This window comes from Dermacentor silvarum, chromosome 5 (genome assembly GCF_013339745.2).
Source record: "Dermacentor silvarum isolate Dsil-2018 chromosome 5, BIME_Dsil_1.4, whole genome shotgun sequence".
Classification (NCBI taxonomy): domain Eukaryota; kingdom Metazoa; phylum Arthropoda; class Arachnida; order Ixodida; family Ixodidae; genus Dermacentor; species Dermacentor silvarum.
The window spans coordinates 34,556,900-34,584,605 of NC_051158.1; the positions used below are offsets into that span (position 1 = coordinate 34,556,900).

The 27,706-nt window shown below is 44.9% G+C and overlaps 1 protein-coding gene across 1 annotated transcript; it reads left to right on the top strand.

The window, feature by feature from the left end:
* Positions 1-861: 861 nt before the first annotated feature.
* LOC119454056 (fatty acid synthase-like) lies at positions 862-27,449 on the top strand. The gene is made up of 10 exons (XM_037716069.2): positions 862-994; positions 8,679-9,005; positions 10,634-10,834; positions 13,235-13,357; positions 16,665-16,898; positions 18,994-19,295; positions 19,720-20,112; positions 22,313-22,502; positions 23,795-24,024; positions 27,195-27,449. Exons 1-10 carry the CDS (start codon positions 862-864, stop codon positions 27,447-27,449), a joined length of 2,388 nt encoding a protein of 795 aa, XP_037571997.2.
* Positions 27,450-27,706: the final 257 nt, after the last annotated feature.

Sequence of the window (27,706 nt, forward strand, 5' to 3'; positions counted from 1 at the left end):
CATTGTTTGTTAAAGCGGCACTGTTATCGGCACACATTTGAATGACCTCTCCGTAATGAATGGTTTGTTGCAAACGTAAAACTGTATTGCTATTAAAACAGCGTGGTTACATGTACCGTTTACAATCAATCCTTAGTTATGATTGCTTTTTTGCTAACCTGAAGAAATGATTGTTTGCTGAGTGGTGTGGTTAGACGTAACTATTGGACTTGGTTTTCAACACTGTCTGGTTTGCTGCAATTCTAAAAAAATCGCATTGATTATTCAGGTGCCACAATTGTATGACAACAGCCACGTGTCTACGATCATGAACAATGTAAACCTCACCTACCTTTGCTTCAACTAAATACCACGTGCTTTCTCTAAAGGCAAAAACGAAAATAGATCATCGTGTGGCAGTTCTTTATGTCTATTTGTGTTCCATGTTGCATCATAGATAGTGACGTCACTCAGCGGTGGCTGAAATATGCTTCGCATTGGTGATTTCCGTAAAGTGGTGACGCAAAAGTTCAATAAAAGCTCGTGCCAAATTTCTCAAAGCCCATGGGGAAAACGTAGGTGCAGCATCAACGTAAAGCGCCGCATGCAGCCTTCTTCAAACCAAGGAGAATTGTTCTTCCCTTATTGCGTCTAGTTGAATTTTGCATGAAATAAAAGGCTACATCTGCGACAGTGGTCTAGGGGTCTATGTGGTAGAAGCAAAGGATTAAGCGCAACCAAGGTCAATTTTCTTTCTGTAAATTGAAGAGAGAGACTGAAGCCAAGCTAAGCCATGGACTGTATTAGAAGTCAGAGTAGTAAAAATGGGATGTTCAAAATACAGCTCATTCTTGGAAGCCTTCTTTCCACTCCCAGTAAACCATGACGAAAGAAGACATTATCATCACCGGCATCTCGGGACGATACCCGCAAGCAGACAGCTTGTCAGAATTCAAGGAGAAGCTCTTCAGGGGTGTTGACCTTATCACAGACGATGAGGCTCGTTGGCCAAGAGGTAAGCACACGCTTTGTAAAGTGTTTCAATCTTACCTGCTGTCAAAAATGCGGATAAACATTGTACTGTGTCACGGACTGTGCGCAATTCTAGATAATAGAACGGTGCAGAATGTGTGGCTTTTGCGATACGAGAAGTGTATGTGAAGGATCTAGTGGCTTCTGTTAAATCAACACACAAATGTTACAAGTGTCGCACTTTCGGATGATAATTGTTTCCCGTTTATTTCAATCTCCGCGAATGGCTCGCATGCTATCGCAACGCCAAGTCACCGATACCAGCAGGTTGTCTGATGGATGAGATAAAAAGTCTACAATCGAGCGAAAGGAATAGCCATAGAAAGTGGCCCCAGAATATCTGGTGTACTTACCTATGCGCTAGAATCGAACATACGCATTCTACGTAACACGTAGTGGACAAAAACATATCTTGCAATAGAGCCATTATACGCCCACAAATGGATCACAATACGTTCGAGTGACAGATTAAGCACAGCATGTGATGCATAAACATGACAACAGATATTGTTGTGCAATAGATAATAGATATTACCATATTCAACAGCGAAAAATATACGCACTCTGGTTCAAGTAGAATGTTGTGTTAAAAAAAATTAAATTATATGGTTTTACGTGCCAAAACCAGTTCTGATTATGAGGCAGGCCGTAGTGGGGGACTCCGGAAATTTGGACCACCTGGGGTTCTTTAACGTGCACCTAAATCTAAGTACACGGGTGTTTTCGCATTTCGCCCCCATCGAAATGCGGCCGCCGTGGCCGGGATTCGATCCCGCGACCTCGTGCTCAGCAGCCTAACACAACACCATAGTAGAATGTTGTGTATGTGTCAGGCTGCAAATAAGTGCATTCGTGATACATTTGAACGGAGTATGATAATAAAAGCCGCATGCTAAACAGTTGCAAGCAAGGACGATGTTTTCCTCCTCGGTCTATTGTCTTAGTGTATTTACTATGACGTGTATTAAAAAAGCAATTTCACCCCCCCCCCCCCCCTCCTTTAAAGATTTTTTTTCTTGGGGGGAGTGGGGGGGGGGGGGGGGGAGGGGTTCCAGTCAACGTGGTTTATAAGACCGTTCAAGGGCGACGCTTTCTTTCATTCAAAAATTTGTTTGGGAGCGCGTGCGCCTGTTTAGCCTGTATCTGAGTGAAACTATTTTTGTGAGTTGGTGTAAAGGCACTACACTTTCATCTACTGCACATTTCGTGATCTTGTAGGCATTTGGCGTTTCAGCGCAAACATTAGAAACACCTCAAAGGTTGCGGCGGCCAGCAGTTTGCTCCGAATATTTGAACAGCGGAGCTGCTTAAGCCGGCCGTAAGTCCGTGATGCGTCGGAAAAAACGTGGGCCGATCTTGGCGGTAGTGCAGAAAGGGTCCAAGCGCAATGGCAGATACCACTGTCAAATATCGAAGCTGAGCCTGGCTAAATCTACATAAGCATGGCCGGGACTACTTAAGCTCTGTCAGTCGTCTATAGCCAATTGATAGCCAATCAATAGCTAATCGATCAATAATCAATAAATTTCGGAAAATGCTGGGGATGACTTCGTAGATGCATAGCCTAGCCCAAATGCGTGCCCAATACCTTGCGATAGCCAGTCAATAGCCAGTCAATAGGTAATCAATAATCGATCAATAATCAATAAATTCAGGAAATGCTGGGGATGACTTGGCAGTGCTTAGCCTAGTCCAAATACGCGGCGAATACCTTGAAATAGTCAATCGATAGCCAATCAATAGCTAATCGATAATCGATCAAAGATCAATAAATTCCGGGAAATGCTGGGGATGACTTGATAGTGCTTAGCGTAGCCCAAAAGCCAGGACTATGTTTAGGTGCCCATCAGATGCCCTGTCTCTTTAGCACTGTGCCTCCAGTGCAAGCTACGCTTTTTTTTTTTTCATACAAATTAGAAATGAAGGAAACTTCCGAAAAGACAATGCGATGTTCATGAAAATTGTATTTTGATTCGTACTAAAGAAAAAAAAGAAAGTAAAAAGCGCTTTGACACGCTGGCATGAGCATGCAGATTGGGGCAATTATAATGTCTTGTATACACTGAAAAGTTCAGACAGCTCAGCAAATTCTATCAAAGCAGGTTCTCTTAAACAGAACACGTGTAAGAGCGAAGGCACTAAACAGGCTATCATGCGAAAATATGATCCAGGCGGCGGCAAACGTTCGAAAACGACGCACGCAACAGATTAGCTCCTGGCTCTCAACTTGACGACCACGTTTGTCCTCCACTTTGACTGGACATGGATGTGCGACCTGACCCACACAATTTGAGTTCAAACGCTGCAAGCGAGAATCCATGGAGAACGGAGCAACCACGTGCCGTACCCATTTGTGGAGGGCATGTTGCTTTATCAGCTTAGATTCTTCACAAAAAATGTGTTTTCTTGCGCACGCCAAAGAATCTCGGTGATTGCAATGCAATGCGAGGTAGTTTTAAAGGCCTCAGTCGAAATTTCTAAAAAGTATGACTACTTGTTCCGGTTTGACGCGCACGTCTTCCAATATAGAGGCTCGGTGAAGGTTTCAGTTTCAAAGCTGTACACCTCTTGAGAATTCGGTTCGAGCGGATAACTATGGGTGCGAAAATGAGTGGACGTGGCTTGGTTGAATTGTGTGGGCGCATGGAAGTTGGTTCTCATTATCAGTTGGGCGATGAAGGTGACTGTTAAATTTTAGAGTCCTGAATAGCTCAACATACAAGCGCTTCGCAACTCATCAGAGAAGATGGCCGATTTGACACCAGAGTTGCCAGATCACGACGCATTTTGAATATTCCCTATTGTTCGCTGTCATATGTGAAAAGTTATGCGAGGCTTCCAGAAATATGTACGTTAATTGCGTTCGCGCCACCCTAAAGAAAATGCAGTCTTTGGAAACACAAGAAAAAAAGTCTCATCGTGCATAAGTGTTTCCCGTTCCTTCATAAGGTTTCGAGCTGGCGCTGTTAATGGTTTTTGTATAATCAAGGGCTCGTTATATACGTCGATGATTATTTAATGTCAGTGGTGTTAGTTGATAAAAGTGTAATTTTATCATCATCATCATCAACCTATATTTATGTCTACTGTAGAGCACTGCACGGGCCGTTTTTTTCAGCCCGGGCCCGACCCGGGCCCGTTTTTACGTTGGGCGGCCCGCCCGAGCCCGATCAAAACTTTTATGGCGAGACCCGGGCCCGGCCCGGGCCCGGAAATAATCTACGTTACCCGCCCGGCCCACCAGAAAGCTGCATACCACCAGAAAGCCCGAGCCCGGCCCGGGCCCGTGTCAAAAAACCCGAGCCCGGCCCGGACCCGGGTCAAAAAGCACACGCCGTGCCCGAGCCCGGCCCCAGCCCGTGAAAAAACTGTTCTACCCGGGCCGGGCCGGGCCCGGGCTTTCGGGTAAGCCCGAGCCCGTGCAGTGCTCTAGTCTACTGTAGGATGAAGGGCCTTCCTGCAATCTCCAATTACTCCTGTCTTACGCTAGGTGATTCCAACTTGCGCCTGCAAATTTCCTAACTTCATCACCCCATCTATGTTTCTGCCGTCCTCGACTGTGCTTCCCTTCCATTGGTATCCATTCTGTAACCCTAATGGTCCATTGGTTATCCATCCTACGCATTACATGGCCTGCCCAGTTCCACTTTCTTAGCATATATTCGATATCGATATTCTGTGAATCAGAATATCGGCTATCCCCATTTGCTCTCTGATCCACACCGCTCTGTTCCTGTCGCTTAACGTTAGGCCTAACATTTTTCGCTCCTTCCCTCTTTGTGCGGTCCTTAATTTGTTGTAGAGCTGTTTTGTTAACCTCCAATTTTCTGCCTCATGTGTTAGCACCGGTAGAATGCAATGATTGTACACTTTTCTTTTCAGCGACAGTGGTTAGCTCCCAATCAGGATTTAGCAATACCTACCGTATTCACTCCAAGCCAATTTTATTCTTCAGTAAATTTCCTTCTCATGATCAGGGTCTCTGTGAGTAATTGTCCTAGATAAAGCTACTTTTTTACAGCCTCTAGAGGCTGACTGACGATTCTGAATTCTTGTTCCCTTTCCAAACTATTGAACATTATCTTTGTCTTCTGCATATTAATCTTCAACCCCACACTTGCCATTTTCTCGGTTAAGGTCCTCAGTCATTTGTTGTAATTCTTCCCCGCTGTTGCTGAACAGGACAATGTCATCTGCAAACTGAAGGTTGCTGAAATATTCGCCGTTGAGCCTCACTTCCCAGTCTACGAGTTTGGATACTTAATCGTAAGAGTAATTTACTGCGCAGTTAATGATTCTTGCTAACCGCAACTGAATAATAACTTTCGTTAAGTAATGATATAATGATAACAAAAAGAAGGCAGATGAAACATACTAGAATGAAATCAATAACGTTGCGTAAGAATCTTTATTTTTAATATTATATTAAAGTATTCAATGGCAATGTATTCAAACAGGCTCTCCTGTTGGATAGTTGGGTGAAATTTATAGTACACCTGAACTAGCATAACTAGCATGTATTGATAAAGCAGACCATGCTAACATACTTTCATAACAAACCGATATTTTTAGTGGGAAACAGATATGCTGTTCGGTTATTGTTGTGCTTGAAGCTTATTTAACCTTGCGTCATCCAGCTCTAGTATGCTTGGTATCCGTATTTATTAAACATATTGCAAGGACAGAATGCATTCGACAACTTACTATCGCATTCATTTTATCGAATTATCGAGCTAGGTTATGTCTATAAGATGACAATCAAGGTCCAATTGGAAGAACTGGAGAGACATAAATGCAGGTAAAATTTTTTTTAGTTGTGTCAGAGCACAATAGCTTTGCCACGTTATAATTATTTCTCTCCTAGTTCTGAAATATATCCGCGCTTAAGCCGTCCAAGTGTTGCAGGCATTAATTTTCTAAAAACCAAGTTAGGCTAAGCATAACTTTTATAAACACTGGCAAACACTAGAATTATCTGCCTTCAAACGTTGTGGAGTGAGTGGAACAACTTTATTGAGGCCAGCGGGTTGAAGCCTGGGCCTAGGCCGCGCCAAGGGGGGGTTGAGAGACCCTGTCTCCCGACCGCCTGTCGAGCTCGCTGGATGGCCCATAGTTTATCTTGCAGATCTGAGCTGATCAGCGCGGCTTTCCACCACCGAGTAAGCTAGAAAAGCTTCCTTTTGTAATGCGCGCAACCTGCCCTTTACTGGTTTCCTCGGAGTGCCCGAGAGAATGGGAACCATCGAAGACTTGTCGCGGTTCTATGCATCATTGCTGCGCCTTCTTGTGTGATGTTCTTCGTGCTGCAGCGGATCATGTTCAACAATGTCCTGTTCTGCTAAGAAGTCATTGTTGAAGCGAAGGGGATGCCGATTTTGATAGCCTTCCACATTAACTCTCGTCGGCGGGTTCCTAGCGGCCCAGTAACAGTGCACCCTACCGTGCATAGTTTGTTCGCAAAGTACAGCAGTCGTTCATTGCTCCGATATTCACGCAGCAGTCATAAATAGCGTTTTTATTGAAAAAAAAACAAGAATTCGCTGTCTTTATGTCACCCAAATAACGCAGTGTCGTTGTCATTCCGCCGCCTCCACCGCTAACGTCTTTGCAACCACTCGTCAGTCATCGCGTCGATGTAATCTCTTCCACATAGTTGGGCCACTTCGCACAGAATTCCGGAGTTTGAACAACGTTCTGGAAATTTAGAGAAGTCGGGGAAGTAATTACCTGCCGTCGAGTTGATTAACAGCGATTGAAGAACTGATGTCTCAGCTGTGAGGCCGACGTTTCGACAGTGGTACTTTTCGCCATGTGACAAAGGCGAGTCTCTTTGTCAAATCATTGGCTCCTGTCTGACATCGCTTGTTCGATTAAACGTTGATCGCTTCGAGCCTCCATACTCTCGTGAGCATGCCTCGTTCGCACTGCTCACTATTGAAGGTTGTTGAGATATTCGCCATTGATCCTCACTCCTAAGCTTTCTCAATTATCCCGGGTGAATATACAATGTTGTGAAAACTATAGGAAGTGGCTTCGTTGATTCGGGAGGGCACAGGGAAATTCCTCCCTTCCTTAGTACTCTAGACAATGAAGGAGGCTGTTTCCTTTCAGACTCCTGAATAGCCGCACTGCATTAATTGCTGCGCAAAAAAATATATAGACGCTTCGAAACTACAGCTCAGAGAAAATGGCGGACGTGGCCAGTGTTGCCAGGTCACTACGCACTTTGAATATGTCATAAGTCATGTGACGTTCGCAGGAATACGTATGTTAACTACGCTCGTCACCTACCTCAACAAAGTTCAATCTCTTTAAATTGAACAAAAGAAAATCCAATCGTTTTTGAGTTTTATTGTGACAGCAATTATAAGAAACTGCAGCCGAATTTCCGCCGCCGTCGTCGTTGCCGTGATGTTCCATATGAAATCCAAATGCGGTAAGACCACGACCGCCCGCCGTATGCTGTAGGTGTGAGGAAAAGCATGCGAGTGTGAGCCGAGGAATATCAGAAGTCGTCTTCTCGTCGCTCAAGGGAGGCAGGAGAGGATGGTGCACGGGTAGGAACGGGGAGTTGAGCAGCGCTAGGAACAGGAAGGAGGGCAGGGTAGCGCGCGTCTCCGCTTCTACTCGGGCCGCGCGCGGCCTTTTTTGGAGTTAATCTGCGATGTGTTCTCAAGCTAGCCAACTAGAGATAGCTAATGGCATTGGTACGCTGTGTTCTCGCACGCCTACTTGGTGTTGAAGCGAGAGGCAGCCGGAAGGCGAAGTTCGCTCCTCGATGCTACCGTACTTCATCAAGCCACCGTTCTGACAGCGAGTGTCCGCGGTCATTGAGAAAGTTGAGTTTATGTTTGTCTGTGTGCGCGTGAAACCATGCTTGTTAACCTAGTTAGTAAGCGAATGTTTATAGCAGTTCATGCAGCTGAGTAACCTTACTGCGTATAACTGTCAAGTAATTATATATCTTAATAAATTCTTCGCCTTTTGACAGTAGGATACTTGGCCACAATTTACAACACATCTAATCGGGACTCGGATAAGATGTATTGATGAAACCATATAACAAACATTGCTTTTGCAGTGTGTGTTCCATCCATTGTAAGGCTTGAGGCATTACGAACCTTACTTCCCCCAGCTCTAGTGTGCTTGGTTATACTATGGTATATCCGTAGTTACTAAATATACTATCTGGGAAAACCGCATTCAATACCATGCCACCATATTCTCGTTTTCAAATGATCGAGCAAGGTCCTCTTTTTGAGATGCTAATGAAGCTCCAATTTCAAGAACTTCACAAACTACGACAAATACCCAGGTTAAAGCAATTCTCCGTTCTATGACGGCACATTTGCTGTGCCAGGTTATAAGTATCCCTCTCCTACTTCTTAAATATGTTCGCGCCTAAGTCGTTCAAATATTGTAGGTTTTATTTCTGAAAAATAAAGCTCCACGAAAACTAACATTTCCGAACGCTGGTAAGCGGTATAATTAGCGGGCACCAAACATTGTGAAATGGTTAAATGATGTTTAACCCCCTCTCTCTTTTAGCAGTGCACCTGTCGGCATTTTTGTGAATGACTAAAGAATAAATAACGCAGCCGAATATCGAGTAAAACGGGACACTTTCATTTTTTTTTTTTTTCATGCGCGCAACTTGCGCCTTGCAGGCTTCCTCGGAGTGCCTGAGAGAATGGGGACCATCAAAGACTTGTCGCGGTTCGACGCAAGCTTCTTCGGAGTGCCGCCTAAGCAAGTGCAGCTCATGGACCCTCAGCTGCGTCTCCTTTTGGAGAGCTCGTACGAAGCCATCGTAGATGCCGGCTACGATCCGGCGACACTACGCGGACGCAAGATCGGCGTCTTCGTCGGCTGCGGGCTGTCCGAGACGCTGACTGCGTTGGGCGGTGATTCGGCCACGATTGACGGTTACATCGTGACCGGAGCGGCTCTGCACATGTTCTCGAATCGTGTCTCCTACTGCCTCGACTTTTGCGGTATGGGACAGCTGGCACCGAAGCATAGAGCAACTTCCTGTCTTTAGGTCGCGCGGATTCTTTTAAGCTTTTATTTAAATGCCTGGCTGATGTACTGTATAATATATTAGCTTAAATAATGATTGATTGATTGATTGATTGATTGATTGATTGATTGATTGATTGATTGATTGATTGATTGATTGATTGATTGAGGGACGTGCTCACCGAACGACTAACTGTATAGCTGGCTCAGTTGACGTGAGAAAGCTTGTAATTCTTCGCTAAAAAAGTGTCACCGACCTCTTCCTAATGAACAAGTGTCCAATGAATGAAACAATACCGGGGAGTCAATGTTATCAGCGATGAAGCTGTGTAACGTTGGTGTCTAAAGGTAAACAAGAAACAGCCGCGACCAAAAAATTACTAGGTGTTTCTTAAGCTACAGCTAAGACGATTTCAAGGCTAAAGCCCCAGCGCCGCTAACTCAATGACACAACGAATTTTTTTGGCTGAGTCATCATCCCTCTGAAACCACAAATTACAGTCACCCTTCCTATAATTCACCAAATTCGAACCGTAAATCTGCACTTTTATTCGCTGAGTCACTCTAACTTTGAGCCTGAAATCTCACATATATTTTTGCAAGTCACTCCCGCACTCCATAACCCATTTATTCACTCTTAATTCACACTTCATTAACTGTTGGTTCACCCTATCACTGCTTTGTTCAGCTTCATTCACGCTATCGTTTCGGTTTTACTTCCATCACAATTGGTTTGCTTTATTACTCCAAATTTCCAAATTTCGTCATTGTTGATTAACTCTATCACCACTTGATTAACCCTCACTCACTCTTAATACACTCTCGTTTACTCTCAATTATCTTAGCTCACTCTATCTCATCATTACCTTCATTTGCTCCCATCACCCAACTAAACCCCTTATTTTAACCATCAATTCACTCTTAATTCACCAAATGCTTCTCTCTCGATCTATATCCGTTATCACTTCGGTTCATTTGCTTAATCATTCTACCACATTAATCGCGATTTTGTGTGCATTACCGCCTCTTATCCTCACAGGACTATTTCGTATCGATGACGCGGTTTTGAAACGACCTTGAAATGGAGGCCTCACCATGAGACATGTAAGGCTTTCGCCTGAATAAATGTTACCACTGCCGTAGGAGGATAGTAGGCGAGTCGGCTAAAGGATACCACACCCTTCTTGGCCTAAATTTGTCCCACGACAACAAATTCGCCTTCGTCGAGGCCACTCGTTTGTCACCAAGGACATTCGGTAACCTACCGAAAATACAAAGCTCTGCATTACTACCCATTCTCAGTCGAGGACGTAACTGCTGTTGCATTGATTAACCGCGATCCAACAACCGATTTCTAAGCCGCGAGGCCAACATTTCGACAGGTGTGTTGGCCATGTGACAAAGGCAAATCTTTAGTCAAAACTTTGGCTCCAGTCTGAGGAGGCATCGCTTGCTCGGCTAACGTTGATCGCTTCGAGCCTCCGTTCTCTCGTGAACATAGGTGTCGTTCGGACTGCTGTTGCAGTTAAGCGAGTTCGTACCCAAAGAAATCACTCAAGGATGGTGATCTTTATAAAACCTATTTGCTCTGTTGCTAAACCAGGACCAAGCTTCACGGTGGACTCGGCATCCTCCTCCACGATGACAGCATTGAGCCTAGCCCTGCAGTCACTTCGCTGTGGTGAATGCGAGGCCGCCATCGTTGGGGGCTCCAACGTCATGCTCAATCCGCTCTCGACGCTGAGCGAGTTCCGATTCGGCATGCTATCACGAGATGGAAAAAGCAAGACATTCAACGCCAACGGTGAGCCTTTGAGTGCTTTCTATTTTAACGCGACAGCGTTAAGGGCCCCGTGTCGCAAGAAATCCTGTGCCGGCGCCGACCGTCGTTCCACGAAAAATCGTTTCGAACCACAATCACGCAGGCCCTCCGCGTAGCGGAGAGGCGTTAGTGAACTAATAGAATTCCTCAAACTAAAATGCGTCAGAAAATCCTAAAGTACGACATAAATACAACTTACATACAGGATAGCGTCGGATTATAATTTGAATATTCGAAAAAACGTAATTCTGTTACGCGGAAACTCAAACAGAAATCCGTTTTCCAGCGTTTCTATCATTCATAGAGCGGCGCCGCCCACCCTATTCCTTGCAATAACACCATCCAGGTGGCGCTCGCCATCTCGCCATCTTAGGGAGCCTACATGCAAGCGCTGTTTTAGGGTGGTGACAACACCAAAATTTTGACCGCTATTTACCGCCAAATTTGTTGTGTAGCCATTTTGATTCCCAATATCGCTAGATATCTCGGCGCATTCCTGCTTTCTTTTTCTCACGCTCTGGTGTACCCATGTTGGCACGCGATCTACAGGGTCCTGAATATTTCGCTGCGCCTGTTCGGAAAATGGTTTTGCGCTCGTCGATGCACTGTCCTTGCGCAAATTTTGCAGAACGATCGCATTTTTGGTTCTACTTCGGTAAGTATAACACTTACCACAGTTAACTCCTGACTTTAAAAAAAAAAGTGCAAATTTACATTTACTTATGGGGATGCGAGCTGCTGCAGGGAGGGCGATAACATAAACTTGTGTCGCCACCTGCCGGCATGTGCAGAAAGCAGCCGGTCAGGGAGGTTTGTTGAGTGCTGCCCGCTCCTGGAACACGTATCGTGATCGGTTCCTTTCTGCAGATGCCGGCAGGCGGCGACACAAGATTGTGCTAGGGCTGGCTTTGCGGACGCCAGTTCTCGCATAGACGAAGGCGGTTTCCCATTCTTGAAAAAAAAATGACAGCGAGTAATCGGGCCAAGTAATACTAAACAAATTTGACGCCAAAATGCGATCGTTCTGCAAAATTTCAGCAAGAACAGTGATTCGGTGAGCGTGAAACATTTTGCGAACACGCGCAGCGAAATATTCTGGACCCTGTATTAAATTTCTTTCATGTAGATTTGCACCAATGCGCGCACAAATCCTGCATACATCTTTAATATACTAGTTGTCTTTTCTTCACATATTCAATACATCTTTAATGTACTAGTTGCAGCCGCCGCAAGGGTAGAACGCCCCCGGCCCACGTCCCCCTGGTACCTCACGCGCGATGGAGGACGGCACGCTACCTCCCCACTGTTCTTCCTTGCGGGCGCGAGGTTGAGCCACCATCATCGGCTCACCCTCGCAAGCTTTCACTCGCACATACAGCATACGGTGCGCGGTGACGATGTTATTGCCACTTGGACATTATACGGAACATCCCGGCGGCGACGCCGACGGCAATGATGACGGCGTAAATGCGCCTGGAGTGTTGAACCAACGAGAAACGTCGGTCGTACTTCCATAAGAACACTGCCGGATCTCTTTACGCACCTGTAAACAAATTTGGAGCGAGACGTCGAACATACCTTCAGCCACGGCCTAACAGGTTCAGGTGCACTTGCGTTAGCAGATGTGGCAAGATTTCTTGTATGAATTTTCTATGGCCAGATCGCCTAAACACATGTAAGAATCGCAGAAGCCTGAGCACTATATAAGAGTGTCCCAGCTAACATTAGCCAAGATGCTAAAAGAAAATAATGATTTTAAAAAGGCGCAGTGCGGGATACAATTTCAAGACTTACGGTGCGTGTTCGTCTGACGCCGGGTTACCGAACACTAAAGACCTTAAAATAGAATTTAGCACTGTATGTTTCTTATATTTTTTTCAGCAAGGCTAACGTTAGCTGGGACACATGGTATATGTCTCGAATATAAAATCCTATTCATTACACCAACCTTTTGATCTGTTGTGTAATATTGGGCAAAAGAATCTTACTTATGTTAGATATTATTATTTTAGATTGGCGGATAAAATTGTCCGTGCATCACATAGGCAACTGATTGGCGGATGATTTCTAAGGTACTTGCCGTAGAACTAATTTTTCTGGTTCTGCTCAAGATTCGCGCCGAAGTGCAACGCGTGGACGGGCATCGAAGCAGTTCGCTTTACTTACCCTTAATTGTGTGCAAAATACACTCGTGGTTCAGCGGCTCATTGTGATGAGTGGGCGCGTACTGTATAGTGCTGAGTACTTGCCATGAACCTTCTAGTAAGTAATCTTCTTCTTTTCTTGCATCTGAGTTCGGCTAACTTGGAGAAGCTGGTCGCACAAATACGAGCCATTCGCTTCTAAACAGATCTTTAACACATCGTGCATCTTTTTGCGCAGCGGACGGTTACGTGCGAAGTGAAACCATAGGAGCCATGTTTCTTCAGCCTGCTTCCGAAGCACTCAGGTTCTATGCCAAGTTGATTAACGTCAGGGGCAACGCAGACGGCTACAAGGTTGAAGGTGAGGCTGGCTGCCATATGCGCCGAAAACAGCGTGCATGACAATTATTGTGTCGGAGTGCATAGCCGCTATCACGTCCGTTCGCCCCACGCACGCGACAACACTTCCGCTTCTGTATTCAAGTGACTACGTCACGCCACTCCACTGCTTGTCCTCCTGCTCCGTTCCATGACTTTCACAGCGGCAGCTGCGCCGCGCAGGACATATTACATTCCTACATCGATGAAAGCCAACTGTTGATCTGGATAACTATATCGCACTGGAAGCCTTGGCTCGTCCCCTTAGCGTGCACTGCTATCAGCGCCGGCATACCCAGGATTTTTGCACTGCCTTCGGGGCTACCAGCAGAGCAAATAGCAAACTCGGGTACAACTAAGGCCAGTTTTTATCTGTGTTATGTTTGTATCGTTATCGCATTTAAATGGTCTTTGCTATACGGGAGAGGTAATGAACAGCAAAGTTATGTCGATCAATGTGGTCACCAAAACTAATTTCGGAACCAGAAGGAGATAACAATAACTTGCAGAAATACAATAACATGCATTGAAGGCAACTGAATCCGCACCTCACGTTTTCAGGTTTTCTCCCCGTTCTCATAGAATGACTAAGCTACACACTGGGGCTTACATGTGGATGCTGCCTCCAATACCTAAACGGGATGTTTGAACGAAGAATGGTGTTTTCACGTTCATAATATACCAGTCGGTAATAAGTACCGGCTTGAAAAGTTATGTCCATAAGCGGACTTCGGGTCTAAGGATGCGATACCAAGATAGATAGATAGATAGATAGATAGATAGATAGATAGATAGATAGATAGATAGATAGATAGATAGATAGATAGATAGATAGATAGATAGATAGATAGATAGATAGATAGATAGATAGATAGATAGATAGATAGATAGATAGATAGATAGATAGATAGATAGATAGATAGATAGATAGATAGATAGCGAAAATATCCAACGGCAAATTACCTTAAACGAAATAAAACATTATTACAGATATATAAATACCCTATTGTATCGTGATCTCGCATGATATAACACATAGTCGATCATCCAACTTCATCTTCGGCCAAAGTTGTCTAGTCATCTCGTGTTTGTAGGAAAAAGGCATATCGTATTTACACACTACAGTTCGGAGACGTACTTACACGTGCAAACATTGAATTTCCTCAACACAAGCTGGCGCGAACACGAGGAGGACGTGAAGCAAAAAAACTGGCATTTCTTGCCGGAAGTGACCTCAGGAATTACAGTAGAATCTCGGTAAACGGAAATCGCTTAAGCGGTACTGCCACTTCAACGGAAGAACAACTTCTAAATTCGTAGGTTTCGAAATTAGGTAATGGAGAAGAATCCTTAATCGGAACAAACGTTTTCCTAACTCTCTGTCAACCTAACTAAAGAAGCAAGCTCTTCAGGATTTTTTTCAGAAACACGCAGGTTTAAAATATATATTTTTTGCGACACCTGTCGTGTACACGGAAAGCCATTGTAAGAAGTGGTGGCAAAGGCTCAATCAAGCAACAATGTATGATAAATTTTTAATCCATACCATGTACAGACTTGCACAGCTTCGCGGCAAAGCCACTCGCCACGTAGATAACGAAAGGACAAGCAAAATTTAAGACGCATTAAGCACGCCGTTTGATAACGTTGACTCTTCCTGCACCACCACGTGTCTTATTCTGCCACTGATTGGATCAGTAAGAGAGAGAGATGAAGATAGAACATTTATTGTGTCCGGATGGGGTTAGGGAGAAGGGGTGTGAGGTAGAGTAGCTCCTTCTTCCTCCTAAGGCGGCGGCCAGGACTCCGTGGGTCCTGGTGGCGTCCTCGGCTACCTGGACGACCCGAGTTTGGATGGTCGTGTCAGAGCTGAGCAGCGCGCTCTCCCACTACTCCATCGTTTTATTGCTTGAAAAGCCGAGGTGTCTTTCTGCATATATTGACTACTGTCGGGACATCCCCAGATTATGTGTGGGAGGTCGGCCCTGTTTCTGCAGAACTTGCAGTCACTAGAATAAAATTCTGGATAAAAAAAACACCGCATATCCACGGGGTGAATGATGATGAGTGGGCGAAGCTCCGGAGGGAATCATCGGTAAACCGTGAATCTTCCGTGTAATTCGCCCAGTCTCGCCGCACTAAATCGAACGATTGACTTCCACCAATGACACGCGCCATATGTGACGTCATTCCTATTTTATAACAGCGCCTTCATTATAATTGCACCATCTCCCGCTTAAGGGGACGCTAGCACAAACGCGTTAGAAACGTGCAGTACTCTCTAGTAAGGGAGAGAGGCCACAGCGTCTTACGCAGCCGTTTACACATGCCGGAACGTGCACCGCGTTTGCCGACGCCAACACATGACTGCTGAGAGAGTATAACCCCTGTATTAATAAACGCTCCTCGACTTGAACTTGAGTTGCCACCGCCTTCAACGCATTTCGAACGCGCTGCCCAAGGCGGTGGCAAGTCAAGTTCAAGTCGACGAGCGTTTATGAACACGGGGGTAAGGCGGAGAGGCCACAGCGTCTTACACCAGCTTCTTACACGGGCCGTAACGTGCTAGCACAAACGCGTTAGAAACGCGGTCTTTCGTTAATGTTGGGTATTTATTGTCATCGTGGTGCGTGTGTCCATGTGCGCTTCGTGGCGTAGTGGCTAGCGCCGCGCGTTCGGAAGTGAGGGGTCCCTGGTTCGATTCCGCGCTACGGACACAACTTTCGGATTTTTTTTTATAAAAGTAGACGTTGCTACCTACTACGACGACGACTACTACTACTACTACTGCTACTACATACTACAGAGGAGGGACAGACCCTCACCCTAAGGAGCTTCGCCCCTAAAATGGCAATAGGAGGCGGAGTTCGGAATCGGTGGCGTGGCGACTTCAAACCAACTGCAGTAGTAAGAGCTATATTTTTGTTTTAATATGTCGTCCGCGCCTCCACAAAACCGAAACTAAAGAAGCCTAACCTATCCAGTAGCTGTCGACCACGCTTAAACAATACTTGTACGTACATTCACGTACTTAAATTTAACATAAATAACAGCATTAAGAGGTTGTATGTGGCCGTGTCATACTTCAGACCTTCTTTCTCAGTAAACCGAACTCTTGTGAATAGAAACATATTTCACCGAGGCCTTGAGATCCGTTTAACCAGATTCTACTCTATATCCCGATTGAAAAGGGCATAGTCTGTACATCACAGTGGACCCGAGGGTGAAGTAACGACAATCGTAGGAGCAATGGGAACATGTAGCATCAAGTGACTGCCTGAATATCGCAGGGATCACCGTTCCGTCGAGCAAGAAGCAAGAGGAGCTGCTTCGCGAAGTCTACGCCGGCGCCGGCGTGGACCCACTGAAGGTCACCTACATCGAAGCCCACGGAACAGGAACGAAGGTGGGAGACCCTCGAGAATTGGCGGCGCTCGGCAGATTCTTCTGTGTTCCGGAGCGCGAGAGACCCCTCAAAATTGGTGCGGTCAAGAGCAACGCGGGCCACGCCGAAGCCGCCTCCTGTAAGACAGCGTTTCCTGTAGAATCTATAATAGCGGCTGTTCACATTACACTCCCGTGACAAGAGCGCGCTTTAATTACAGGAAACGATTCCCTAAGGCAACGCCTTGGTCGTACTGGGAGCCCACACACGTGGGCCGAATGCAAAACATGGATGCCATTGGTGACCTAGTGATAGATTTGTAATGGTCAATGTTAAATTTTTAGGGTCATTGGCATTTTGGGAGAACCTTACCCACTCTCCTGTTCGTCCGTTTGTAGACAAACAGTTTCACGCCAATTGCGGTCCCTGGGTATGTGCTAATGACTTTGTGCCACCCTGAAATGAACCTTTTTCACGCCAAGTTGGCTAACAGAGTACGTCCCACTAAGTATGTGCCGCTTTTTAATGACAAGAAAAATATTGTAATGTTTATCCGGCGAGGCGCAAAGTTGATCTCATGCCCTATATATATATAAACAATCTTGCGTAAATCATATACGAGACGTGCACCACGCGCTAACTTTGCGGAGGCGGCGCTAGATGATGCAGCGTATCCCAAGGGAAGTGCCCGGCTGTAGTATAGGCCTTACACATGACGCCTTTTGGCGGTTACAATACGGTGCATCGCTAGATTGCTTCAGTGCTAATTTCATTTATGTCTATAGTCATCGTTAGATGGTTTCTGCCGGAATAATAAAGTGGATTTGCCAAATATGAAAGGGTCCCTACTTGAGCATTCCATGTGTGTCATAGAGTCCTATGTTGTGGATACGATCCTTGCTAAAGTAATGTAGAGTGAATACGGGATCCGTATCTGTTTCGGGAAAGGTGTCCGAATGCTATGTATGAAAATATGCATGGTATAATGAGCGCGTGAACCATTCGCCTGGTATCTCGTTCTTTCGTGCCCAATTTCAATGTTTTAACATGTGGTATTAGGTGATAGGTATGATTGAAATGTTTACTGCAGATTCATGTCGTTACTGTTCCGTCCTGATCGATGGATACTCACAGATTCCTAATGGAGGGGTGCTGCGCAGTCATCAGGTTTCCTAGTTGTAAATCGAAGCTTTCCACGATATTCCTTTCAAAATCCCTCCATGCGCCGTGTACGCGGGACAAACTGAAACGACGAACAAAGAAAAATGCCATAGTAAAGCAGAAAGAACCTTTCCGCGAAAATATGTACGAACCTCTTTCATCTTCTGTTAGAATTTGTTATTCTCACAATTTCCATTTGCCATTTGCACGCTCACGTGGTATGTAGGTTTAGGATGAGCTTTTAGGAGCTTTTTCGTACCCGTTGTGAAAAGCGGCTGACCTTCAAACGACCACCAGTAGTAGATGAGCAGACGTATCCAGATGAAACTTTTCAGCAGTAGCGTAAATACTCGTGAGCACCCTAAATAATCAGTGGTGAGTTAGCAAAGCTCGTAATTAATTACCGGATTGTGCGGTCGTGTTGCTATATTGGACGGGCGTGACGGGAGCTGGTGTGGGCCTTCACAAATTTCCCGCGGTCCTTATCATAAGATCTCCCGACTTCAGCGATATTTGTGACTAGCGTAGCATGAGCTAAATTTTCATTTGGCGATTAAGGTTGGCTTTGTGCTAATAGGGTTTTCCTTGCAGTAGTCGCTACTCTTTATATGTCTGCTATAATGTATTTTTTAACCGAAAAACTGTGGCTTATGTGTAGCCTTGCACTAACCTTGTAACGCTTGGAGCGCTGACCTGCTTGAACTTCACAATTACAATTTGTAGCATTGAGTTATTATTTTATTCATCGGCTAAATTCTCACTGTGGCCTATTACGTCAGTAATGTTCATCTCCTTAAGTAACCTGAGTAATGCGTCGCAATGACACTATATGCAACGGGGGATCATTAAAAGTTGTGATTGGACCTTGTGAATAATCTATAAACTGCCTTTAAATCTCATTCATGCTGGAGTTTGGTTTCCCTGCCCATTGCCTGAAGTCAAGCTCCCCCATTCTTGTTCCATAATTATTTTATCGTATCCCTCTTCCTACTATATTAACTCTTTCACTCCCTTTATCCGATAAAATGATCGCCAGTTTGTTCATGTTCACTGTTTTTATCTGTTCTTCACAGCAATCTCAACAATTTCCAAGGTGATCATTCTCATGGAGACAGGCATGATTCCGCCAAACTTGCACTTCACGGATCCTAACCCGAGCATTTCGTGTCTTCACGACGGAAGCACCGAGGTGATCTGCAAGCTGACACCCTTTGATGGCGGCACAGTTGGCATCAATGCGTTTGGTTTCGGCGGGACCAACGTCCATGCCATTCTCGAATCAAACCCGGGACCGCACGTGGACACAATGACCCGGGAAAAGCCTGAGCTCCCTCGACTCGTTCTCATGGCTGGAAGGAGTGAAGACTCGCTGAGGGTGGGTTTTTTCTCGTCTTCGGGTATTGTGATGCGCCCCGAGAATTCACATTTTCTTCTGCGCCTCAGAAACTAACGCTAATCTAACGCACCGCCGGCATCATGGATGTATAGCCAGCTGCCGAAAATGTGGAGCCTCTGGTTCATACATTACGTCGCATCCCTATTCCTCGTTCACCACATTGAGAAGGCTGACGAAAATAATTTCTATGGCAAAATGACAGCCCTCGGCCGTTCTAATAAATTATCTTATAACTGACGAATCATTACAATATATACCTACTGGATGCCAGTTGTACACCAATGCAAACACGACTACAGAACGAATATCCATAAGAACACCGACTCAACATACCCTCCTATCATATTACAGAACACTTGATGGGGCGTCACGCCTGACATTTGAACCTCTATTTGCATGGCAGAAAACTCTGGATAGGCTGGAAGCGGATGGACCCTACCCCGATTCTGCGTACGCCCTGTTGAACCGAGTAGGGCAGCCCGGCGTAAAGCAGTTCCCATTCCGCGGCTACGCCTTGATTCCTGTGGACGGCTCACAGAAACCCGCGACCAAGGTCGTCGAGAAGGTCTTCCCAGCGCGGAGACCACTGTGGTTCGTATTCACCGGCATGGGCTGCCAGTGGAACAGCATGGCAAGGCAGATGATGCAGTTCGACGTGTTCGCCCGCTCAATCCACACATCGCACGACCTACTCGCGAGGAATTTCGGCCTCGACCTCATCGACCTGGTGACTAGTGACGAGCCGCGAGGCCCGGAGACCGTGGCGAACGTCCTTGTATCCATCGTAGCAATTCAGGTAAGTTTGCGAGCTGTCAACGTACTGTGCGCCATTCGGTGTGAGCAATGTGACGTATTGAGGACACCTATATTTGTGTTCTAAAGGCCATAGATTTGTGATAAGTAATGTTGAACGTCACATTCTTCTATGTGGTCCAATGTTCAACGGGTAAGTGCACCTTGACACCCTGGGCATGTGTATGTTCATTGTCGCAGGTCGATATTGCACTGATTTAAATAAAATATGTAGTATGTATTCGTATATAACAGGAAGCATGATATTTATGCTATTGGGTGTGTATATAACAAAACGGAAGAAAGTTTCATGAATGTGTTGTCCATGTGCCGGTTTTAATCCACATGTCACAGTGACAGTCTTTTACCATAAGTCCGTGTGGCCTCGGTATTGCATGCGAATCTCTGTGCAGGACTTAGTTGTTGCCAAAAGCATGTCGATCAATGTACGTTCACTCTAGGGCACTGCTTTTCGGTACGTGGTAGTTGCGAAAAACAAAGAAAGCACAGCTTTATTAGTGGAATTACTGTAACACTTCGTTGTTTTCATTGCTTTTCTTGCTGTTAACCCCAATAACTTTATTTTTAGCCCCTTTTCCTTTACGCAGTCCACGCGGACAACGTAGTATATGGGCCCGTTCCTTGTTTCTTTCTCTCCGTTAAGAGTGAATATTTTATTTCGAAGCGTTCCTTTCCCCATTTATGACATTTTGTGGTAGTTAGGCGAGTTACTTATGCGCTTCGCTTTCAGAAAAAAAATTGGGTCAGTAACTCCGCAGTGGCTAGTGTCATATAGTGCTTAGCATTCTCTGGAATCATTACTTATGAAGCTCATACTCTACTCTTGAAACCAAGGCTGCCGTGTTTGAAGAGATAAGCAACTACAAAGTATACGGCCCACACTATAACGATCTCCCCAGTAGCGTCGTTTTAATGATTACTTCCTTACGGTGTGGCATAGACACCAAATTCTTATATTCAATGCATTAGCAGCAATAAACACACCGAGAAATTCTTATTTTCTACCCTATGATGCAACGCAGGTCTTCCGATGTCGAGTGCGCCGGTCGCGTGTCGACAAAATATTAATAGTTTGGGCTTTGGGCAGATGTGTCTGAACCTGGCCGCTTTCTGACAAAATATTGCGTCGGAGGTGCATGCGCCCACAAGTAGGTGGCAGGGAGCATACAGAATTTTGTATAGTCACAGAAATTCACCTATTCGAGCCTAGGTGGCACTGCGGGTTTTTCGGCACACGAAACGGAAGGCCGAACGGAACAGAGCACAAAATGATTCTGGTCAATTAGCTAAAGAACTCTGCCTGTAGAGCACGGCAACTGCGTGCTCTAACCATGCGGCCACGATAACCCAGTTCCAAAGCCAGCCAACTATTTGATACACTCAGCGCGTGCACACCGCAGCACTTTGTTGTCTTCTTTCCTTGTTGAAGATCGTGCTTTGAGCCATGCTGTTAGACTAAAGGAGGTTTAAGGAGGTTTCAAAAAAGTTTTTAAAGCCTCCTTGGTTAGACTGCCCTATGGCGGCGCGTGCACCTCGTGTCACTTTGCTGTCTTCTTGTTTTGTGACAGCTCGCGCGTTGAGGTGACACGCAAGACTTCGCTATCTCCGGGACCAGGCCACTTAGCGCAATACTTTCCTCGTAGCCGCTTACGCTACGCAGAAACTGCGGCATTGTACAAACTTTAGGATCACCGAGGTCAATCAAGTTTTAACATTTCTTCCCCGAAGTACAAGTACCACCGTCTCTGTAACATTATCAGCATCATCATCATCATCAGCCTATATTTATGTCCACTGCAGGACGGAGGCCTCTCCCTGTGATCTCCAATTACCCCTGTCTTGCGCTAGCTGATTCCAACTTGCGCCTGCAAATTCTTAACTTCATCACCCCACCTAGCTTTCTGCCTGGTTCTGCCTGGTTCATGACAGCGCTGCCGCACTACCACGTTTCTGCGGGAACGCTATCATGAACCTGCTAGAGAATTCGGTAAAAAGGCTCCTAACTGAAGGTTGCTGACAATGGAGGAGTTCCCGCAGCAATATTGACGCAATCTCGATGCAATCTCGCTTAGACCAGGAAAAAGTTCGCGGTGATTTCACAGACTGGAAACCGCCTTCAGCAGAGGCACTATTCCTGTGGCATCTGAAAGAAAGGAAACGGGTGGTTTACAATACATCCGCAGGTGGCGCTTGTCGACGTCATTTACGCTGTCGGTCTTCGGCCCGACGGAATTGTGGGTCACTCACTGGGAGAGATCGCCAGTGCGTATGCCGACGGGGGCCTGACCGCAGAGCAGGCCATGCTGTGCGCCTACTGGCGTGGACGATGCACTGATGTAGGCAATCTTCCAAGAGGAGCCATGGCCGCTGTCGGTAAGCATTGGGGTTCGTAATAACGAAGTGGTCTGCAGCCTAGAGCAAACTGTGAAAACCAACGCTGTAATTGCCGTGTCGATTCCACAGATGATGACCGCGGTCGTGGTGATGATACAAGCGGAGTTAGCTTGGCACGCGCTTGGTCGACAGCGAATGCTTCACCGTACTTTGATCAACTGTGTGTTTCAGACAAAAACGATCAACAGGAGGGTAAATTGCCTTTTGAAGGCGTAAAAGAAGAACGCAAAAGGAAAAGCACGGAGAAGGGTGATAAAGCAATGTCCGTAGCCCAAATGACAGTTCTTCGGTGAATAGCACGGCGTGTAAGTTTGCTTCCACAGACTACACTGGAAGAATAATATAAATTTGATATATTGCGCTAACTTTTCTTGTAAGTGCGCAAGAAATACAAGAAAGCTCAAAAAGAAGGAAAATGGAAATGATAATCGAAGTGTTCGAAGTCTGAATCATTCCGATAACGACGCCGCGAATGCTCCATGGTAAACTATTACATCGGAGACTTCTTAACAGCGAGCTCTACCTTTATTGAGCATCCCATGTTGTTTTCAGAAATGCAAATGAGAACAGGAAGGTTGTTTTGCGAATTGTCAAAGCAAGCAATATTTAGGAGCTTCGTTCCACTTATAGGAAAAGGCTAGGGCTTGCCGACTCTTGCGAACCATTATACATCTACGCATTCATATTTTTAACCAACAGCATCGATAAACGGAAAATTCTAATTGATATAGGAATCAAGTTTTCTACGTAGCCAATAAAACCATATATATTGCAATAATCTGCATCGCCATATTTACGATGTCCAATTTATTATACATCGCTCTTGTATACACGTACGCCTCATTTGGACACAAAGCTTTTGCAAAAATAGCGTAATAAACTGCACGATTTCATCTAAACGTTTTAGCAATTCGTGACATTGGTTCTCTTCACACATTTTAATAGATGCAGTTTACAGAGTTTCGATGCCAGGTTATGATGTACGCGTACCGTAAGAAATGTTATTTTGTTACTTAAATTTTGTCTAACACTTAAAAAATTTGTATATTTCTTGATCTCTATACAAAATAGTTCGTCCTACTTAGCTACCTTCTTTCGTTGAAAACATTTCGTTCAGTCTGGTTCAACGATTGCTCCTAAGAAGATTATTTCTGCATGTGTGCCCATTCGGAAGGGAAGATTAGTGTTAGTCCCCGTCTAAGGCATCGTCTTATGGGCAGTCATCACCTATAGCCAATGAGATTACAATCCACCTGGGCCTCCCTTCGCAGGGTTGACATGGGAAGAAGCTAAAAGGCGTGGCCGTAACGGTGTGGAAGCTGCATGCCACAACGCCGAGGATTCTGTGACCGTGTCCGGACCGGAGGACGCCATTGCCGACCTGGTGAAGGAGCTGCGAGCGGAGAAATTGTTTGCTAGAATTGTGAATACTATGAACGTGGCCTTCCACAGCACTCAGATGCAGCGCGTAGGACCTGCGCTGCTGCAAGAATATAAACAGGTGAGTGATGAACGAGCAGTGGCCAAGGAAACTACCCTTGGAATACACAATAAAAGGAGTTGCAGTACGAAGAAAGAAGTGTCGTAATCTTCACGTATGGCCACTGCCATGTAGTTTTTTACAAAAAAAAACTACAGTAGAGAACTCTAGCACAACTGTGTACGGGTGCTCCGAGCACGGCGGCAAGCAAAAAACGGAATAGTCAGTATTACATGGATTAACCTAAAATTGTTCGTCTGGATACAAACAGCTTTACGATTCCGCAATGCCATCATTTGCAAAGAAGTAGCGTTATAAATTAAACAGTTCGCGATAATTTTGAATGTGCGCATGCACTTAATGACGCCATGCTTTTAGAAATACATGATTTCCTGGAAATTTAGAAAGGTAACGCATTATAAATTTATTTATTTCCTTCAATTCACAATACCGCAGGCCAGGTTCGCCCAAGCCGGACTGGAATATGATAATTTGTGTAAAACTCGGGTACCTAATATAAAGCAGTATTAAACACAAATAATCAAATATGAGTATTCATACCAACAAATCAACCGGGCTATATCTCTGCACCTATAAAAACATTAATTCGAACAAAAATCAGACTTATGGAAGAACATCTGTTGAAGTTTCTTGCTAAAATCAGCGGCCTCATATACCGTTGTAGTAAGGGCGTTCCCGTCGGAAATCGTCACTCAGAAAAAACTGTTTGAATGCATTGGCTTTTGCAAAAATTGGTTTTGGTACATGATCATGTTTGTGTCCAGTATTTCGGGTACCTAAGTGTTCAACATATGCACGCATGGACATTTCATGCTTGGATTTTAATATAATATGCAAATACACTATGGGACCATATTCTCAACGCATTGGTAATGTTGAAGTGCCATTTTCATGCATAAGCTTAGTAGAAGAGTCACTCCATTTATATTTCCCAAAAATAAACCTGACAGCTTTGCTTTGTAACATCTCTAGCTTTTGTTGATATGGTTTAGTTTGGGGATCCCAAATCGCACAAGCATGTATTCTATTTTAAATTTGACATATATGTTGTATCACAGAAACCTGAGTTTGTTCGAGTTTTTCTTAAAATGAAGACATATAAGGTAAAGAACATTTTCTGAACATTTTCTTTTTAAGAACATTTTCTTCTTGGTATTCTCTATGTAGTCAATACTTGATATGTCATCGCGGTACTCAAAATTGCCAACATTGGTCACATTACGCTGAGTGCATTTCGCACCACGCTTATATCTCCAAAAAGGAGATAACAAATGATGCTTCGAAATACACGGCTCAGCCGCGATAACCTCACTGCAAAAGGCGTCAGTGAAAAACAAGAGTTCGCAAAAGTGAACGCACTCTAGTGTATTCACATTAAATTTGTTCAACGTTCAGAGGCAGCTTAATATCACGAATTATATCAGCATTTGTCAGACTCAACATACACTAAATATGTCCTGTCAATTGAGGGTAAATAAACTTTCCTGGTATAATATTTCATCTGCTATGTTCAACTGAATGATCACACAGCCTAGGAAAAAAATGACATTTCAATATCAGGCGTAAGTAGCCCCGAGTACACACAATAAATCCTTCATTAAAATACTATGAAACAATCGTTCAGAATCTTCTATCTGTTGCATCACATGAATGTTTGTATTAGTTTTAACGATCACTGCGATACCTCCGCCACGTGAGCCACTGATCACGTCGTTAGATGCAGTAATCAGACGCAACAGTTTTATGGTCACCAATGTGGCTGTTTAGCCAGGTCTCGGTTAAAACCACAAAGTGAGGTTTGTAGGAAAGTAAGAGCATTTCAAGTTCACCTATTTGATTTAAAATGCTCTTATAATACAGAGAAAAGGTTCGCATTTGACCATCACATTTTTGTGAACGTCAAATCGACATCGGATGTCTGTGATGGATTTGAATCAACGTCAAATCCACAAGGGTGAAGAAATCAATGTTACTCTCATCATACCCATGACTGGTATCTGAACAATCTCAACTCCAGAGTTGCTTCTGAAAACTTTTCTTGGAAACTTTATGGTTGCCCTTGCGGAGAAGCTTTCGATCTTCAAGACGGAGCTATCCGTCTTGTCTTACCAGAGACCAAATGGCGAATTACCGACATATGTTTTCATTGCGACTACAGCAACCTTTTGTTCATGGCAGAATTACAGGTCGAACTATTGACATTTCTGCTCAAACACCTGCCACGAAAATACGAACAGTTCGACACATATATGTCCTGAAATAAGGCCAGAAATTATGTTGTTACCACAAAAAACGTTCTGCTTTATTTTTCGAATAGCGCATGCATTTAAGGTTGACAAAATAGTCTCGCAACACAAAGAGTTTTATGTCAAGTTTAACAGAGCAAACTCCTGGCTCATCAGGCCCATACCCATCAGAGGTATTAACACAAGATGTTAAATTTCTTAAATATCACCCTCTTAGCTTTGATATAGCCTGATTGCTTCTGATGTACAGCTTCGGCGAACTGATTCAGCATTTCAAGTTCGGTAGATATGCGAATGATTTATCTAAAATGCAGCAGGAAGATCGTGCATCGTGTTGTTTGGCACGGCAACGCCTTTACTGCGACGCCGATGGTTCCTAAATATGTACATGGTTGTAAATGACGCGATCAAATAATATTGCTAATCTCGCAAGCGCATTTCCAATGCAATATCAGTTCACTGGTGGTCTCCCTTAAACACAGCGTTTTGAGCTCGACTCCACTGTTATCGATCTGACAGCTTGAATTTAAAAGAGATTCGAGATCTAGTTTTCGGCAGAGCTTCTCTTCAGATTTTGAGTAAAGAAATTGAATGCATGTATAAGAGCGTGACAGCGAAACAAAGGTAAAGTAGGGAGGTGAACCAGAAAAAGCTTGCTTACCCTCCGCGGTATGCGCGCGCGATGGGCGATTTCAGTGATCTATCGGGCGTTCTCAAATGCCGTCGCAATTGTGCTTCTTTTAAGCTTGTAATATTTTGCCTAGTAAAGCCAATTGATGCGCAGCGGCCGCCCTGTGCATTTCATGTTTGCGTTTATTTCGTCTAGCGCAGCGCTGTAAAATTGTGATAATGCTAGTAAGCAACTTCAACGGCATTAAGCAATAGGACAAAGCAAGCCTTTCTTCTCGTATGGTCTTGGAACAGGTGGTTCTGGAGCCAAAGCCCCGTGGAAAAAATTGGGTGAGTTCCTCTGTCCCCGAGAGCCGTTGGAAGGAGCCCATCGCTCAGCACTGCTCTGCCGAGTACTTCGTCAACAACCTCGTTTCACCCGTGCTCTTCTGCGAGGCCCTGCAACACGTGCCTAAAGACGCCATAGTGGTCGAGATCGCTCCTCACTGCCTTCTGTTGGTAAGGACGAGCATCACCACATTTTTTGCATTAGATGTGCAGCCGCCATAGCCACTTGTGAAACGTCTATAGCTACCGTGCGCAAGGTGTGAAAAAAAAAATGCTGGACAATTCCGCAGCCTTGGCACCCAGTCCGCAGTACTATTTCATGTCTGTACTTGTGTCCGCCAACAGGAAAGTGAAGTATGGTGCTCTTTTTTTTTTCTTATTTACGGGGAGAAGAGGGTGGAGGGGAGGGGGCCAGAAATACATTTGTTAGAAACGCACCATGTTCGTGGAACCTCCATCCCTGAAACGTTTCACCCCGG

What these genes read in the sequence shown, in the direction of transcription:
- LOC119454056 (XM_037716069.2), top strand. Translation starts at nt 862, where the DNA reads ATGACGAAAGAAGACATTATCATCACCGGCATCTCGGGACGATACCCG. An exon ending in AGACGGCTACAAGGTTGAAG is followed by an intron (nt 13,358 to 16,664) that starts GTGAGGCTGGCT and finishes TGAATATCGCAG; the next exon opens with GGATCACCGTTCCGTCGAGC. An exon ending in GGAGTGAAGACTCGCTGAGG is followed by an intron (nt 19,296 to 19,719) that starts GTGGGTTTTTTC and finishes TTTGCATGGCAG; the next exon opens with AAAACTCTGGATAGGCTGGA.